Genomic DNA, 18,130 nt, shown 5'->3' with positions numbered 1-18,130 from the left:
GTATCCCTGTGACCTCTGGCCCTTGGTCTCCTATTGCTTTCACCGCTCCTAGCACAACTCGTCATTGGCGGGCCATACTTTGCTCCCCTGGGCTCGGCAGCAACTCTTTGGGTGCATATTCTTGCTGAAACACCATGCCAAGTGCCACCTCTGGCTCTTCTCCCCTCTCGCCACATCCTCCCTGTAGTGGGTGGGCTTGCAGCATGTTCTCCTGGATGTCCGCGCACAGCCCTCATTGATTGCCATCTTCACCTAGCATCTCCGCAATGACGTGCTGGCCGCCTGCCTGTAATTGCCCAGAAACTCGCCGGGGGAGTTCTGGAATGCCCGCTGCAGTAGTGAGGCTTGCAGAATGGTTCTGACAACTACAGGTGGCAAGGGGCAGTGATCCAACGATGGTCTCGGCTCAACCATGCTCCCAGCAGCCATAATGATCCCGACATTCCCACAGCGACGTTTCCTGCAACAGTTCTGCAGTTGTTGCAGCTTCCTGCCTTTTGACTGTTTGCTGACCCCACCCTTTCTTCTCTTTTTGGATGTTTCAAAGCATGCCAACCAGTGGTGTGCACCACTTTTCACAGACTTGCGGCAACGTGCCTCTGATTGTTTCCACCCTCGGGCTGCATTAGTCACGGATTGATTCCTCACTCGTCCGGCTGTTCCTCCCTGCCTGCGATTCTTCTCACAGCAGACTACCGGCATACCACTAAACTGGAGAATCCGGGGATCTGCACTGTGATATTTTTAAGCAAATTAGCTAAGGCAGCTTAATTTTTTGACGTCTCCGTTTTAATTAAGCACATATTGCAGAGGGTGCACTGTATTGCATCATTCATATAGCACATCATACTCAATAGCTGGGAACTGAAGTGCATCCTTGGACCTATAGCAAGCTGTGCCATGGCGGAGTGCGTGGTTATCTGGAAAACACAAGAGGAGAAGGACTGGTTCTTTTAAGCAACTTTGTTATTGTTTAGCAAATTGACGAATGTTTGTAGCAGTTTTTTAGGCTTACACTCTATAAACTACTTTTAGGCTTAAAGAATACAAGAGTTGAGAACCCACTTAGGTCATTTTGTTGAAAATTATGCTGAAAATACAGGTCACAGAAAGGCAATAGTCCATCAAGTTCTCATATTTTGTTCAAATCTGTTTATTGATTCCAAGCTTTGAGATTGTTCTGAGGATAACAGGAAGGAACAGCGGACACGTGTTTCATCCCATGTGGTGCAAAAGCAGTTACTTAACCTCAAAAAATCCAACATCTTTAATACTTCCTCCCCTTCTTCACCCAACAATTCACACTTCTCCCCAGGCTTTCACCCCAAGCCCCATACCTTGCATCATTCTTTCCCCTTTCACTCACTAACCTCCTTCCATTCCCCAATCTCTCACTCGCTTTCCCTTGTAAAAACATCCTCCAATGAAGCCTCCTTGTCCTGTTCCAAGAATCCTGCACACTGCCTTCCTTTGCCTGTGCTCAATTCACACCAAACCCTTCCCCTCCCCCACCAACTCCCCCAGGGTGGATACGTCTACATCTTACTCTGCACCCCACCCCACAACTACTGCTAACCAGGAAAACCCCATAGGGCGTTTTACTAGCCCCACCCCGCTGCATGTCAAGGAATTCAGTGGTCTCCCCCTCTTCGCCAGATCTTCTCATTCCACAGTCTACTAATCAAATCCCACATCTCCATCAGATAATAAGCATTGCCAAGCTATGAAAGGTGCACCCCATCAGTCCTAAAGAGACACTGCTTCTCCTCCTTTAAGCCACCTCTGTGGGCTATCCTCTTAATGTGATATGACATGCAGAAAACTCGTATCTGCCTGTTGAGCTTTCTCCTGGCCTTATCAATGGCCGCATGTTTCATCGTACCTTTCCACTGTCTGAGGCACAAATTCTGTGCATACAAAACATGACCCAGCAGACTTCTGTTTGATTAACTGCAGATTCTGCTGCATGTGTTGCTGTAAGGTGAACCCCAACAACTGGACCAAATTGTTCTCCTCCCAGGTGCACAAGGAGCATATCCGGGCAACCCCTCTGTGGAATAATTTTCACCAAAAGGGGCAACAAATTACCCCAGTGCATCCCATGCCACCCTCACCATAGCACTTCATGCCTACTGCTGGGGCAGACCTAGGCTTTGTCCATAAATCTGCTGGTCCACATACTTTGCTGCCCAATGCACAAGAGTGTCCAACAATCCGCGCCACAAACCTACTTTGCCCCGGGCCGTTCACGCACTCTAGGGATGAAAAGCTAGTATTTGGAAGTGCACGCTCCCTTGTTAATAAGTCCTTTATTTCCAGACAAAGTGCTCACAACACCTGGATCTCCACCTGCCTATCCTAATCTGGGTCCAGTTCCATCCCAACCGCACAATCGCAGTCCCAAACCTAAAGAATTATGTCCTAAAGTTGGTCGGATTCTGCCCCATTTTACATAAGGTTTTGCGCATCACTACCAGCAACTGAAAAGCAGTAACCCTCACCCTCCCTCCATGGTAGAAAATTGCCTCCTACCTGCACCCTGGCCAAACCTGAAACCTATGCCACTCAGCCACCAGGTACACCTCTTCTCTGCCCCCTTTCTGCAGCCAAATCCACTTGCCCCTCCCCACCTTATCGTCTTAGGCCTCCACATCCATATCCCCGAATGGCCCCACTCCAAATGTATCACTTCATATAACACACCCAAATCCTGACCAGATCCCAACAACTCGGACAACCTGAATGCACCAAAGAACATCCATAACCTGAAAATCGCCACCTCAAACTTGTCATAACTGCAATCGGGCAAAACAGTCAAAAGGCCCTGCAAAAACTCAAATATGATGGCCTCATACATGGTGGTCCCCTCAGCACCCTGTTCTCTGCCTCACCCTTTTCAGAATTTAATTCCTAGCTAGGTCAAAGCCCCAGTACAACTTTACATAAAATGAAATACCTGCCAGTTTACCAGCTTTAGTCGTGGGTGATAAACCGTTGTCAATTAAAGACAAAACACATCACTCTCCCTTCCCTGTCACTGCGGTCCTGTATTATCAGCCTCTGAGGATGTCCCTCAATATTCTCAAACTCGCAACATCCCAGATGGTAGCTCCTCCTTGTAGGCTCCGCTAAAGACCTCCCCACCAGCCATATCACTTTTACTCCCCCCACGCCAAAATGCCTGCTGGTAATGGTGTCTTGATGCCCTCTGCTCCTGGTGCCAATCTGTGGAATCGATGCCACTGCGAATGAGATAAGGAATCTACTACATCATTGTTCACCCCTGGCACGTGTTTCACCCTGAAAACAATGTTCAATCACAAGCTGCCCAGTATACATTGTCTCAACAATCACAGACCTCTCAAATCCTTTGTCCTCTGCTGATTCATCAATTTCACCACCGTCATGTTGTCCACATTGAAAATTACTGTCCTGTTTGCCAACTCACCTCCACACACTGTCAATGCCACTAGCAAAGGAAAAAACTCAAAGAAAGCAATGCTCTGCTCCTGTTGCAACCAGTGTAGTGCCCAGCTTTCCGCACTCCACCTTCCTGTCCAGAACAGACCAAAACCATGCGTTCCAGCCACATCTGAAAAAATCTGTACCCGCCATGCCGTGTTTTCCTCCAGCAACATCATGAACATTCCATTAAAGTCGTCCAAAAAAGTGCTCCAGACAGAAAGATTTGCTCTCACGCCAAGTGAAATTCCCACTCTGTGATGGGGTAACACTGCCTCTGACAAAACCATGCCCAATCTCCTGCCAAACGTCTGGACAGCCCTCACCACTTGCCATGCGAAATTCAAGAAACCCAACTTCTTTTCCACCTTTGTCAACTCAATCCTCCTTTCCCTGATCATGTCTTCCAAGAACTACTGAATCTCCTGAGCCTTCTCTCAGGGCAGCCATGCCACTAACAATTCTATGGCCAACTCAGTCCCCAACCTGGTATGATCATAGGTTGCACTGGCCAATCAAAAACATCTTTGTAATTATAAAAATTTCTTAACACTAACCCATTTCTTAAGGTAAGAGAAATCTTCTGCTTGCTTCCTCAGTTACTGCTCTCCGGAGATGTACAACATAATATAAAAAAAATCTCAAACAATAGCTCATAGAACTAAGGGGGTCATTACAACCCTGGCGGTCAAAGACCGCCAGGGCTGTTTCGGCAATTGCACCGCCAACAGGCTGGCGGTGCAATCCTGGGTATTTTGACCGAGGCGGTCGCACCGCCGGGGCCGGCGGTTTCCCCTCCACATTTGCCCCGGCGGTGATAATCCGCCCAGGAAAAGGCTGGCGGTACAGAGCGTCACGGGGCCCCTGGGGGCCCCTGCACTGCCCATGCCACTGCACTGGCATGGGCAGTGCAGGGCCCCCTGACAGGGCCCCATACAGCTTTTCACTGCCTGCTATGCAGACAGTGAAAAGCCCGAAGGGTGCAACTGCACCCGTCGCACGGCCGCAACACCGCCGGCTCCATTTGGAGTCGGCTCCTGTGTTGCAGTCGAGATCCCCGCTGGCCCGGCGGGGATCTCATAATCACTGCGGGGGAGTGCGGCCGCATTGACGGCCGCCCGGCGATCAGATCTTGGCGGCCGGCTGAAGCCGCCCGCCAAGGTCATAATGAGGGCCAAAGTGTTTTTGATCACATGCATTGGAACTTCCAGCAGAAATCCTTTAAAATGACACATCAGGTATATGATGGAAAGTTTCATTCACAAAACATGCTTTCTAATACAGTTTGCCTCCTGCGACATAGCATTCTGTGCTCGCAGAAACTGTGGAAAGAGATGACTTGTAGTTGTACACGGATTGGGAGGGGGAAGACAGGAGCAAGACGAGCTAAACTCCAGAAACTGCATCTATTCCAAAAATAATGGTGTCCTGCAGGAAAATATGGCATAATTATACTACATTATTAATCACACTTCTAAACAAAATAATCAAGTTGTTTCAAGTGTAACATCACGAGTATATGCACCATTAAAATGATTAATTCACTTTAATAACTTGCCACCCTAAATTGCACATCAGAAAAACTTCAACAGGGGGCCAAGACCAATATCTACAAAGCAGATAAGTTATTTCATATCAGGTGTGAGAGGCTCATCTAGTCATCTTGACGTGTAGCTGGAGACAGCTTTTGCTATTATAATGCTGACAAGAGAGGGACAATAAGGCAGTCTCGTCAGCTATTGGTTATTGTGTCATGCAGGTGCAGATCAGCCCACTGTTCAGCCACTGATTGTTGCAGCCGCCACTGATGACTTATGGAGTATTGATTTTGCATTGGAATACCCTTGTAGCCCTCTAAACTTGTAATCAATCACATGGACGAAAACATATTCAAGCAGTGGTGGGCAAGTGTGGTGACGGTGATCAGTTGGGATAAACATTTTGTCATAACTGGACTAGCTAGATGAGTTCTTGTTTACTAGTTATACCTTAGAATTCTTGTTGTTCATTAGTTGTTGTGCCAGGATTATTTTTGTAATACCTTTGTGTTGTTCATCGACTGGTATCTTGAAAAATGTGCAGACCTGGCATAGATTTGCTGGTGTTGGGAATGCCGAGGATGGGTCTACGGTGAAAGTGAGGTGCATGAAAGAGCATAGCTCGATCTAGTGTGGATGATAGTGGACTCACTGTTTAGACGCTATTGGTTGGACCCACTGAGTAGACTCTATTGGTGTGGACTTAGTCTCACAGCACTGTGACTCCAACCCAACAACTTCAAAGGCACCTTTTGCTAGTGCCCCTCTGTCACTCCCTCCTGAGCTTCAGAGCTAATGGCCTGTATTACACATTTGCCATTTTTTGTGTGTGTTTGTGTGGGTCCATGTGCATGCTCATTCAGCAATCTATGCAGTCGCAACCATACCTCCGTCCATGCATCAATACACACATTCATTCATCCATTCCTGTACTTACTCATTTTTTTGTTTGCAGCTCACTATTACAAACCCAGGACTTCAGTTCCCATGGGACGCCTTAAGCTATTTTACGGGAACTTTGATATCCAACCTGCACCCTATGACTAGGGCTTGCTCAGCAGCCCCAGTGAGCTCTACAGAAGAATGATGGTCTTCCACAAGCCAATTAACACAAATCTGTCAGATTTTTTTTGCTCAGCATCCCTAGATGTAGACCGAGGGCTACAGTTGTCTGCGTGTGTAGTCTAAGTGCAGCGTCTTACCTGGGGCATAAGAGCACAATACCAATATTTCTGTTGCAGGAAGGCATGTTCCCGATGGAGAGGATCAGAGCTCAGAGCTGGAAGAGTGTATTGTCTGGTATAGGTCTGACAACATCAAGCCTGGAGTGCCTTCTGGCTGCTAGGAGGGCTCTGAAGGAAAAGCTGTGGATGCCACAGAAATCCAAGAAGGAGGGCAGTACTAGCAATGCTGAAGACCCTCTCCCCCACTTCTTTTCACTCTTTCTTCCGGAATTTCCTATTTGGTCATCCGCAGGAACACAGCAACTGAAGGTATATTTATTTATTTATTTTAAGTGTCAATTAGGGAGCACTGACTTGAGTAAGCCGAGAGTAACGCAGCTATCTTTAGACTCAATCAAATGTATCTTCTAACCTAATTGGGCATCAGTCGTACAGAGTTGTTTTACAGCTGTGTGTCAAAGATGAAGTTGCTTTTTAAATAAAATCCTGTGTTTTCACTGCGTTCTCAAACAACCTCATCAGTTGTACTATTGTAATAAATGCTGTGATATCTGGACCACTATTAAACACAGAGTACCCTTAATTATTCACTGAGACAGATGAATGAACAAGCGTTAGCAAAGCAAAGAAAGTAGCCTTGCCTGTAATATCCAGAGATAGAGCTATTGGCTTTGCCAATGCTTGTTTGCTTTGGCATTGCTGACTTTAAAAAAAAAAAAAAATTAAAAGAGAGAAGGAATACAAAATTCCAAAATGGTGGTCGGTGCAATTCTACACACGCCAAGCGTGGACAGCAATCTTCAAATTTTTTTGTCATAAAGAAAAGCATTCTAAATCACCTGTATATGTGAGTCTGCTGATGTGCCAGCAGCCATTTTGGAATTTACTTTGATTATACTTTATTATTAATTTACTGTTCTGTGATGGCCGACGGTCATTTTCAAATGATAAATTAAGAAATGAGAAGCTAATTATTGTGTCAACACCTGTTCATACATTTAAATAACATTGCATAATGGTTAAAATTGATATTGAAAAAAGTCAAGAGAACAATGTGCCTTATTTTGTACAATGATGCAATAAAACAATTGTCCCCTCAGTGGAAGTGGAAGCCTCTGCTTCCTTGGTAATTTTAAAAAGGCCATCAACTGATTGCTTGTTACAGGGACATTAATCAACTCAGTTTATTATGCACAATACCAAGATGATTCTCAGAGTATATACAAAGATATATATCAGACCGGCCAACTTCACCAAAAACCTCACAGTGGGAGGAGGGGTAGGGCCTTGGAAGGGGACGTGGCCTTGTGTCGAGAAGCACCTAAGAGGCACTTTTGCCCCCACCCCGGCCCCGAACCCCTCCCAAAAAAAATTACAAAAATAAATAAACAAAAGCTTGTTGTTGACCCTGCTGCCAATGTCCTGGGGTGTTTCTATACCCATTAATGGACATTGGCAGTTAAAAGCCTTCGAAAATGAGCCGAAAAGCTGTGATATTGGCGCCTCACCGGGAGAGCCTGTGAGGGGAGCTGATATTATGTGTCACACAGTGGCACTTTGTGAGTTTGCAGGTCTGATATATGGACATTTATAGACACATTATATCAAAAAGGTGCTCCAAGAAACGATGCAGTGACGGTTAATAAGTGAATTAAGGTGTTCAAGTGCTATATTCATTGCATATATACAAAGCTGGGATCTGACATGAATGTACAATTCAATGTCAACTCGCAATCAGAGTATGGTGTGAAAGATCATGACTTAAATCAGTCTTCTAGCATATTTGCCAACGTCAATAATATTTTTAATAGCATTTATGATTTCCTATAGTTAAATCTAATTTTACGTGCTTGTTATTCCTACAGATAATATTACGAAACTCTTAATTATCGGTCTGGCAATTGGGTCAATCTCAAAAGTCAGATCTTCTGGGAAATGTTGCAAAATTCATGAACATCAAGCCAGAGAAAATCGTTGGCTGACAGGAAGATGAATTGATGTCATGCATGAGTGATTATTGTTTGGTCCACGTACAGATTACCTGTGTGTCAGTTTCCTTTTGTGATTACATTTTTGTGAGTCCCATCTCCCATCTCCCATCGCAATGTATCTACTGAAACAGCCAAACCCAGTAACAGAATCAAAATAGGCCCCTTCAGAAAGAAACTGCTTTCTTGCCAGAGGGAAGCCAGTAAGGCCCTTTCCTCAACTGGTCAGCACTTTTTGTCATCCAGGCAGTGGAGGCATGTGATTTTTGGGCTATTAATACATCTGTAGCAGGGCTCATTTCAGGCAGAAAAAAAAGCATTATCCAGTTTAGCACACAATATTTAATCTTAATATTTTATAGCAATAGTAGTGACTTACCATTATATCTAGTTATTTGCTCTTTGTTTTCTGGTTCTCGCAGGAGCTTTGATCACCACATGGCAATTTGCTCAGACAGAATACAAAGGGTACTTTGCTAGCATGATGCCAGTGCGTTTGCTCTTCTTGTAGTATAAACATCACAGAACTCCTGATGCACGCGTTTGTCCCCGTAAAGAAGTTAGTTAGAGGAAGCCAGGAAAAAGTGAGATTCCATTTTTTTTAATAATCCTTGTAGAGATGCAGCCTTGTCATGATTGTTATTCCCTACAGGGTCTGCTCTGATGCCACATTCCAGAAACATTTTGGGATTATTATTTCCTTTGTTAAAGTTTTCGCATTAAACAATAATAAGTTTGGAAGCTAATTATTCACAAATCATCAAACACCTACTTTGACATAGAAAATGCTGCTCGTTTACAAGCCATCATTGATCAGAAAGGGGCTATATTCAGACTGGCTTGCTAGGGCTGTCTTCCAGCCCTTTTATAGACCTGATCCATTTTATCTATGTGCCTCTCACTTAAAACCTCTCTTGAGTACCCAGTCTTCCCTGCCCACACGCCTTGTTAAACCTCTGCCACTCCCTTTCCTATTAGAATGCATCCTCAGGCGAAGCTCCTTTGCTATTCTTCCAGCTCTCCTGGCCTTTTGCCTCCCCAGCCCGTGAGGTCTCCTCTGTCTGATTCCCTTACTAGTTAAGGGTCACTTTATCCCCGTCATAAGCACCTACGAACTTAGCCTTAGACCTCTCACTAGCCTACTTCTCTCAAGCCATGTTCTGTGGCTCCAGAACAAGCTGTTCTGCTAGGAATGTGTCACCTCCTAGGAAGTGCCCCTCCCTCACACCTTAGCCTCCTGTCAAGCATTCTGTCACTATAACCTTACACTTGGCAAGATGCTCCCTAACCTGCTAGGGTCTATCGCTCAGGTCGTAAAATGTGCCCTACACCCCCGGTCCCAGAGGCCCTTCGGAAGGCTTTAGCCATGTCGTCACTTTCTATTCAATCTGCCTGCCATTCTCATCCTCCTTGCTATGCTTGTGTTGCTGCATCCCTGATGTAGGTTATTTGCTGCCTCCCACCCCCAGTTTTATCTTCCTTGGTGTCCTTATGTTGCTGCAGCGCTGTCGTAGATTGTCTGCTCCCCCCCAGTTTTATCCCCCTTGCTATTCTTATGTTGCTGCAGCACTGTCGTCGGTTGTCTGCCCTCCTCAGTTGTATCCTCCTTGCTATCCTTGTGTTGCTGCAGTGCTGTCGTGGGTTATCTGCCCTCCTCCCACTGTTTTAGCCTCCTTGCTATCCTTGTGTTGCTCAAGGCCTTTCGTAGGTTGTCTGCCCTGAAGTCCTATCCCCCTTGCTAGCCTTGTGTTGCTCACACCCTGACATCAGTTGTCTGCCTCCCCAGTCTTAATCCCCTTGCTAGATGTCTGCACTGCACTTTTGCACTTCTGTGCATTAAGAATCAAGTTTATATTGAGTAGAATTCGCTTTTTATGTGCTGCCTACCCCAAACTAAATTGTATCATGAATAAGGGCTTATTATCTCAACTAAATTGTTAATTTTATCAACTTCTGAGTCCACCCTGCTGGTTATAACCTGACCTTAGTAGGTAACACGCTGATCCCTGCAGAGGAGCCCAACACAGTTACTAATCTTATACACAGGTGCCTCATCTCTACCTTTGCCCAGCTCTATTGGCTATTAAGAAAAATAAATGTAATCAAACAACAATTTGGACTCTGGCTGCAGGTAAGTTTACTGCCGAGAGCACACAGCTGATCTTCTGCTTGCTCTTGGCCATAGTTCCACTCTCTTTGTTCCACCACTTGCATTTGGAGGCTGTTCGTGAATCAATCTGCCATCGTCCATTTAAAATATGTTTTCAAATATTGCTTTCATAACCCCACAAAGTTCTTTAAATCCTCGCCCCCTTTATAAAACTAGTGGTTTAAACTGTGTAATCTCAGAGCACACGACCTTCTTAAAATACCACAATATCACTGATATGTTCTCTGCAGCTGGATACAGGGTCAAGCTGTGAGATAAACACCCTGATCAGTGCTCTGGAATTGTGGCCAACAGTACACCAAGGCTCTATGTGTGGCCTCCACAGCTGTATACAATATTCAAGATGTGTTTACAACAGGTCAAAGCCTCTAGATGTGTCAACCACAGCTGCAAAGAGTACTGCAGATGTGGCCTTCAGAATGGGACACATTACTCCGCATGCTTCATCAACAATTTGAGTCAATAGTCCAGGCCTGATTGGCCATTTTTTCCATCGAGCATTTCCCTTGGTTTCTTGAGCAAATTGGAGTTCTGTTTTGGAAGGATGATGTACGCTTCTTCAGTCTCCAGCTTCCAGGTGCTTATGGCAGCAGGTACAGCTTGAAAAAAGAGAGAGCGAGGTAAGAGAACGAGAGAGAGAGATGAAATTGAACAGAATGCTCAATATGGGACATTAAGAGCACTTACTAGCCATAACACAACCTTCCTTTTCCCGTAGTTGCTATCTCTCTGCACATCATCATACCACTTACTCCCCAGATGGTCCTGTACGTTGAGTTCCGGTGATGCAACCCTCACATCCATGCCTGGTTGGTGACTTTCAAGGTCATCTAATATGATAGCTGCTGTCGTACCTCATTTCCCACACCATGCGTCTCAGGTGAATTCTGTGCTCCGGGTTCTTGAAAAACGTCACTATGTTGACCCTCAGTAGGCCCCTCATGGAGTCCACTCTTCACACTTTTCATGACCTTACAACATCTTCCACTCGATTTTCTTTATCAACCCTGCAACAGATCTTTGTGCTGCGCACAACTACCAGCTCCTCTGCTGCCACCAATGAATACTTTGAAGACTTTGGGTCCGATTTAGAACTTGGTGGAGGGGAATCCTCCATCACAAACATGACTGATCTCCCGTCCGCCATATTACGATTCCATTATATCCTATGGGGATCATAATACAGCGGACAGGATATCAGTCACGCTTGTGACTAAGTATTCCATCCGCCAAGTTATAAATCAGGCCGTTTGTGATTCTTGTTAAATAGCTCTTGCCTTCCGTTGAATTTCCTTATCAACGCAAGGCATGCACACTAGTCTTTCAGCAGTCACAAAATGGTGTTCTCACTTTTGATTCTTAAAGCACAGGAGTTTGTTTTATTTCAGTGTGACTATGCTCAAGAGAGCACATTAGTACTCTTTCAGCTATTACTAGTGTGTGTCCTGGTTGGTTGTTTGGCAGAATATGGAGGTCAGAAATATCAACCTACAATAATATCGACTGCAGTGTATGGACCACTGTATCGCCAAGGTAAGTATATATGTTGAGTGTTGATGTACTATTCCTAACTACACATATACTTATGTTTTTTTTCTGCTCAACCGATTTGTGTCGAAACTGCGCTGTGGGACACGTTGTACTTGTTCCATGGGTGTGAGAGAAGCTGGTATCTGTACTGTCCATGCTGTACCCGTCCTGCGGACACATTGAGCACTCTTTCATGGCTTTCGCCTTAAATACTCAAAAATGAACAAAATGTTTACTCTGTGCTAAATCAATGAATTATTTATTCAGAGCGCTGGGGACAATTGGAAGTGAAAGCAGCATCTCACTTTGACCATATACATATTGGAGTTAAGAACAGTAAACCGACATGTATCTATATATACGTACATTGACGACCTATGTATACTTACCGTGATGACATAGTGGTAGTCGATATCCCGCACACAATAGTTTTGTGGTGCAGCACCTCTAGGTTGGAAAGGATGGTATTGTATTGGGGTGCAAGTCAAACAGAAATGTTCCAACCTGGGGGTTTGCAGGGCACATTTTGACTCGTTGTACACCTCACATTAGAGAGTGTAACCTTCTGTCTGCAGCAATGAGCTCATTCTCTTTTTTGTTTCATTAGATACTGGGCTTTGTCGCAAAGGGATCTATTGGGCCGGTGCTGAAGGTGCTTGACTGTACAAAGGCTTCAGTGTTTGCTGTGAAGGTTTGTGTCTATGGGTGAGGCCTGAGAGTGGTCATAGTCATATTTTCCCTTGCCATAACCTACATGCACAGCTTTGTTTATTACAGGTGTTACCCAAAATGGAGGTGATGAGACGAGACACACTGAAGCAGTGCAAGGAAGAAGTGAGCATACAGGTAATGCAACAACCAGATTTATATGTACCGTGTGTTAAGGACACTTAGATCATTCTAGGTACTCCCACTTTTGAACATTTTCTAAGAAGTTACCCAGATTCACACTGTTTGGTTAATATAGAAAGCAAAATTCCTGTTCCACAGTGGGCAGCAGTCGCTAATCAGTACAGCATCACAGATGAGGTGAGCATGGAAATGTAAACTACAGATAAAACAAACGATCGTCTACTTCAGCTTATCGAAGTAAAGTGTGCTCCCGGGTTATTAAAATAAACCTCCTTCCCACTATGACTAGTCTGGTTGACTAGGCCCTGGCTATGAGTGACATGGTAGGGGTAGAATTATTTTCGGCCCATTCAAAACTGTTTCTTCAGGGATTGGTATTTATCGGATCCAATAAACAGCTATTATAACGAGTTTCCCCCTCGTTCCCATTATGGTACTTTTCGCACCAAAATCTACATAGACTGGTGTTTACCAGGCATTGGTCCCCTAGTAAATTTCACCAGGTTTAAGCTGCCTAAATTCACCAAATAAAATTGTACGAACGAGGCAAATATCGCTAAACTCTTGAATACATTTCCTATGCAAACGTTAGCACTTGCGCTGCCTTTAAAAAACAAAATGCCATTACAACGAGGGACTTATCGTTATGTTTTTAATAATCATTTGTGATTTTTGCAAGTTAACATTCCACCGACAGTAAGACAGCAATGGTAGGTTCCGCACGAGCACATTGATTGACTCCTACCTGCGCCTGGCAACAGTATATCGTACAATAATGCAGAAATGTCTGCGGTATGACATACCACGTGCCACCCTTGTCTAGTCACCTCCCACCACTCGCTCCTGTCCATTCCAGCTGTCTATGCCCCCGTCTCCCTCCCCTCGTATGTACCGTAGTGCGGCCAAGAGGCGATAATCGTCTGCTAATTGCCATCTGCCAGTGGCGGCTGGTGAGGTTTGTGAGTGGTGGGGCTGGGCTTGGCGTCAAGGGGGATGGGCGTGCACATTTTTTCAGGAGGTTGGTAGCAATTTTCCTTTCTTCTGCAAATCCTATTTAACAAAATAGAGATACATTTTTTTAAGATAAAAAGGACCAAAATAGATTTTATTGGCCTGGCTTGGTAGGCAAGCCTGACTTCCTTCTTTAGCAATGTGTACAGCATCAAGACGTTTTGGGGTTGATATCTCACTCACAACATGTTTGTGAAATGAGTACTCCTCTCCATGTGAATATGTCAGGCGGATATATAGAGAATAATACCATTTTAATGATGTTGCTGTTGCATAAAAAGGTTGGAGCTGTCTATTGAGCCAGTACATGCTAGAGAGAAAATGGCATTCAGAATGGTCCAACAAAGTCAATGCCTTCTTAGTCCACATACAATGATATATTGTTTAGTTTTCCCATACTGAAACTCAAGATCATGCATAAAGGCAACTCACATACACTAAAAAAAAGAGAAACATGGAGAGATAAAATATATACATGCAACACAGAAAATGCTTTTCTTACCTTTAGTGTGTGTCTGTTTCTTTTCTGAAGCATCTGTTCGAAGCCAAGCACACAGGAGTTCAAACACATATTCATATAATATAATTGGCCACAGTCAGATAGAAGAAATATTTATTTGAATAAATAAATAATAATTTGATCTTATAGAAAGTAAACTACATTTTGACCAGGGTAGTTGAAACGCAAAAAGTAAATATCCATCTCCGAAAACTCTTTGTGTAGAGACGGTTTAATAGTTCAAAAAGTAAATTTGCACACTTTAACATTATACTTTAACATTAAATACTTTGTACATCTCTGATAAGGACTTTAGTTACCCAGTACTTTAGAGAAATTATATAATTAAATTAAATATGTATTGGTTCAAAGAAGAAATAAACCTGTCTCCAAGATGTATGGGTTTACCCATTTATATATAAAATATATTCTCTGACACCCATGCCCCATCACAAAATCTTACTAGTAGTCGTAGATAAGTCAACATGTGCCAACGTACACAAACATTGTTATATCATCATTTATCAATAAAAAATGAGCCAACATTCAGGCAACTTTGATGAAAATGTAAGTGCACCTTCATAGCATTTGCATCACTGCAGATGGCGATTAGACTCAGATTCTGCTAAACAAACACACTTGATCAACATGAAGTGGTGCCACCTTTATATCATTGTTTGAACTATGAACCTTTTTACTTTGGCATTGAGCAATCAAGTTTGACGTAACACGCCATGTATAGATCTAAAGCTATTCACTGGTGTCAAATAATCTACTCTGCTCTTCAGTGGAAAAGGATATTAAGCCATATTGATTCAGTAAGGAAGTCTATCATTATAAAGCAAGAAATATAATCAACAAATTCACTCATTATCAGTCCATGTGGTACTCATAGCCCTAGATATGGTAAACATTCTACAGGCTTCTAACAGTACAGCAAACATTCCAGCTTATGATTTTGCAATTTGGAAAAGAGCAAACAATTAATGCTTCTTCAGCCAGATAGCCATCAGAAAATCCCTTCTCCTAAAAAAACCCTTGCTGTACTGCTAGAGTTTGCAAACCACGACTATAATACCCTCGGGAAAGATGAGAGCAATAAATAGAATCCTGTAGCTTCTTACAAGACTGGTTGTTGGTCAGTATGCGCCATCATTACGTATGTCATGGAAGGTACATTGTCAGTCTGCCTGGCTGTGGTTTGTAAGTTTGTCCAAAGCTTTCCAGGGTTTAGCTTATTTACATAACTGGGCCATATTTGCTGGTGAACTTTAAAAAAAAAAAAAAAAAAGAAACAGTGAAAGGTACATTATCTAATACCCTGAACAACACCAAGCTATGTGGCTTTGTAAGGATAAGCAAGTCTGAATTCCTCTCAGGCAATGCAAAATACTGAAACATACATTAAATACATGGTGCACTTTCTTGCATACAAGGTACCTACCGTATTTCTTAATGTTACTTACAATACAAACTAAACCAAAACTGTATTCCCTAGGAACAATATTTGACAACACTACATGCATTGCCATGGTTTCTATTTATACCGAAAGTTTGCACGACGTTCTTTAATGTGAGCAAACCTTTCAATAGTTCTTTTGTTGAATTCTGGAATCTGATTTATTAGTTCCTTTTCCATTGATAGCATGGCTAATGCATTTAGTCGAGCTTGAGTCATTGTGTTTCTTAAAAATGTTTTTATTCTCTTCAGTGTAGAAAAACATCTTTCAGCTTCAGATGTTGTCATGGGCGTTGTAATGACAATTCTCAATAACTTTAGAGTCTCAGAAAAAGATTTCTGCAGGTTATTTTGACATAAAAATATATATAAAGACATGGCACCGCCTGTAGCCTGATAAAAATCCTGTCTTCCATACAGGATTGATAGCTCAGTGCGTAGACTTGACTTTGTTAGCATTGGATATGCTTCAACTGTTTCATTGAGAGCGGCACTAGGAAAACATTTGGCATGTTTTTGAAACACCTCACTATGCAGTAGTGTTGCACTGACAAGATGCCTTGTAAATGCAAAGCGCTCCCTGGCATGCACCCCAATAATGTCACATACTTCTTTTCCCTCCTGTATCAAGGTACTAATCTGCAGTTTGCGGTTTGTAAATTGACAATCATGGGGCAATTCAGAGTCCAAATTGTCAATGGATTCCCGTACCTTGTTGATGCTTATCAGAAAGTCTGAAGTGGCCCTTTGTACAAATAAAGTATCAACGTCTCGCTTTTGCAACTGATTGTATAAAATATTGACATGAGGCATTATGCTGTGGAACAGCAGAAGAAAAAAAAGAAACTCCTTGTCTTCCAGAGTTCTGGTGAAGCCGTTTGCTTCACATACAGAAGTGGAATCAAATGTAGTGTTTTGTGTAATAGATTTCATGCATTCTACAAGGTCCTCTCTGTGTTCGTGAATTATATTGATAGCTCGAATGTTGAAGTTCCAGCGAGTTGCAGACCCTCTTGGTATTCTTCTTGCTACTATCTGTTCAAGAACTTCAGTCCGTTTTGGAGAACGGGAAAAAAATGCAGTAATGCCACCCAGCTTTTTAAAGAAAATTCTGACTCTGGATATTTTTGATGCAGCCTGTTCCATTATTAGATTTAGTTGGTGGGCGTAGCAGTGGACATAGTGTGCATTAGGGTATATATCTCTGATTTTTTTTTTAACCCCACCAGAGGCACCACGCATGACACTAGCGCCATCATAGCTCTGAGCAATTAACTTCTCTTTACCACTCTGCTCTGGTAATATAAGGTTAAGTCCATTAAGAATAGCTGCTGAAATTGCATCTGCAGATGAATCTTTCAGATATGAGAAGCAATAAAATCTTTCTACCACCTTGGAATTGCTATCAATGTAGCGAAAAACAAGTACTGACTGTGTCTTGGTAGAGACATCAGTTGTATCATCGGCCTGCATAGCCACGTAATCAGTGCTTCTTAATTGCTGTACAATGGTTTCTCTTGTTACCTCCAGCATACAGTCAAGCAACTCATTCTGGATTGTCTTAGAAGTGCCTTTAAATACAGTTGCACTTTTCAAGTGTGCTTCCTTTGCACTGTCTATACTGGACACAAAATCAACCAGCCCTCTGAAGACACCGGGATTTAGTGACTCTTCTGTTTCATCGTGGCCTCGCAGCGCCAATTCAAAGGCTCCACAAAACTTCACACAGTCAATCAATTTTGATAATATATAACGGTTCTTATCAACCTCCTCATTATGTTTGATTACTCCCTTGCGGTAGGCTTCATTTAACTGGAGTGCAATATTTGATTTTCCAGACAAAGATAACTTTAACACATTGGTCAAGTGGGATTCACTGGAGTCGTGTCTCTTTATTTTTTCTGCCAGATGCTTAAGATCAGTAACTCCTGTTCTAGTCCAGCTAACTTCACCCCCAAAGAGCAAGCAGGGGAAACAGATCAAGGCATTCTTAGAAGAACTGGCAGTAAGCCACTCCATTTTATCAAACCATGTTCGTGCAAACCTGCGTGTGTAACCTTTCCCCCGGTCTTTTGCAGACTGCTCAATGTGTATGTCGGGATTTCTTTGGTCCTAGTGCTTTAACACGAAGTTTGTCGTCGGGTGTCATTCCCAGAAATGGTTTTGTCAGTAAACTGTCTACTGTATTCATTTTTGCAAACAATTAAATGAACAAGACAAAGAAAGGCTAAACTAGATTATAGATTCTTCACCCACTTGCAACTGCACTTCAAGTTACCTTTTAGCAACAGGTGATGAACTTTCTGCTGATTTAGTAAATCATGCCTCCTGATAAACTATCTGCTGAGTTCCTCAGGAATCTGGAGACAACTTTCTGCTGAGTTCCTCTCTTGTTCCAATTGATAGGCTATCTGCTAATTTCCTTCCTGGCACTTGT

The 18,130-nt window shown here is 43.2% G+C and overlaps 1 protein-coding gene across 3 annotated transcripts in view; it reads left to right on the top strand.

Annotated features, from left to right (window-relative positions):
- RSKR (ribosomal protein S6 kinase related) overlaps nt 1-18,130 on the top strand; it is an 89,546-nt gene that overhangs the window by 22,533 nt on the left and 48,883 nt on the right. For 2 of the 3 annotated variants that reach the window (XM_069226182.1, XM_069226181.1), the window contains exons 2-4: nt 6,242-6,493; nt 12,480-12,563; nt 12,650-12,718. In XM_069226182.1, coding sequence (XP_069082283.1) covers nt 6,242-6,493; nt 12,480-12,563; nt 12,650-12,718 — 405 coding nt within the window. The remainder of the gene's footprint in view (nt 1-6,241; nt 6,494-12,479; nt 12,564-12,649; nt 12,719-18,130) is intronic. The other variant, XM_069226184.1, reaches the window with a different exon arrangement.

Source organism: Pleurodeles waltl, chromosome 3_1, assembly GCF_031143425.1.
Source record: "Pleurodeles waltl isolate 20211129_DDA chromosome 3_1, aPleWal1.hap1.20221129, whole genome shotgun sequence".
Lineage (NCBI taxonomy): Eukaryota > Metazoa > Chordata > Amphibia > Caudata > Salamandridae > Pleurodeles > Pleurodeles waltl.
Note: the sequence above shows the minus strand (reverse complement) of the source record. Positions and strands in the feature narration are given on the sequence as shown.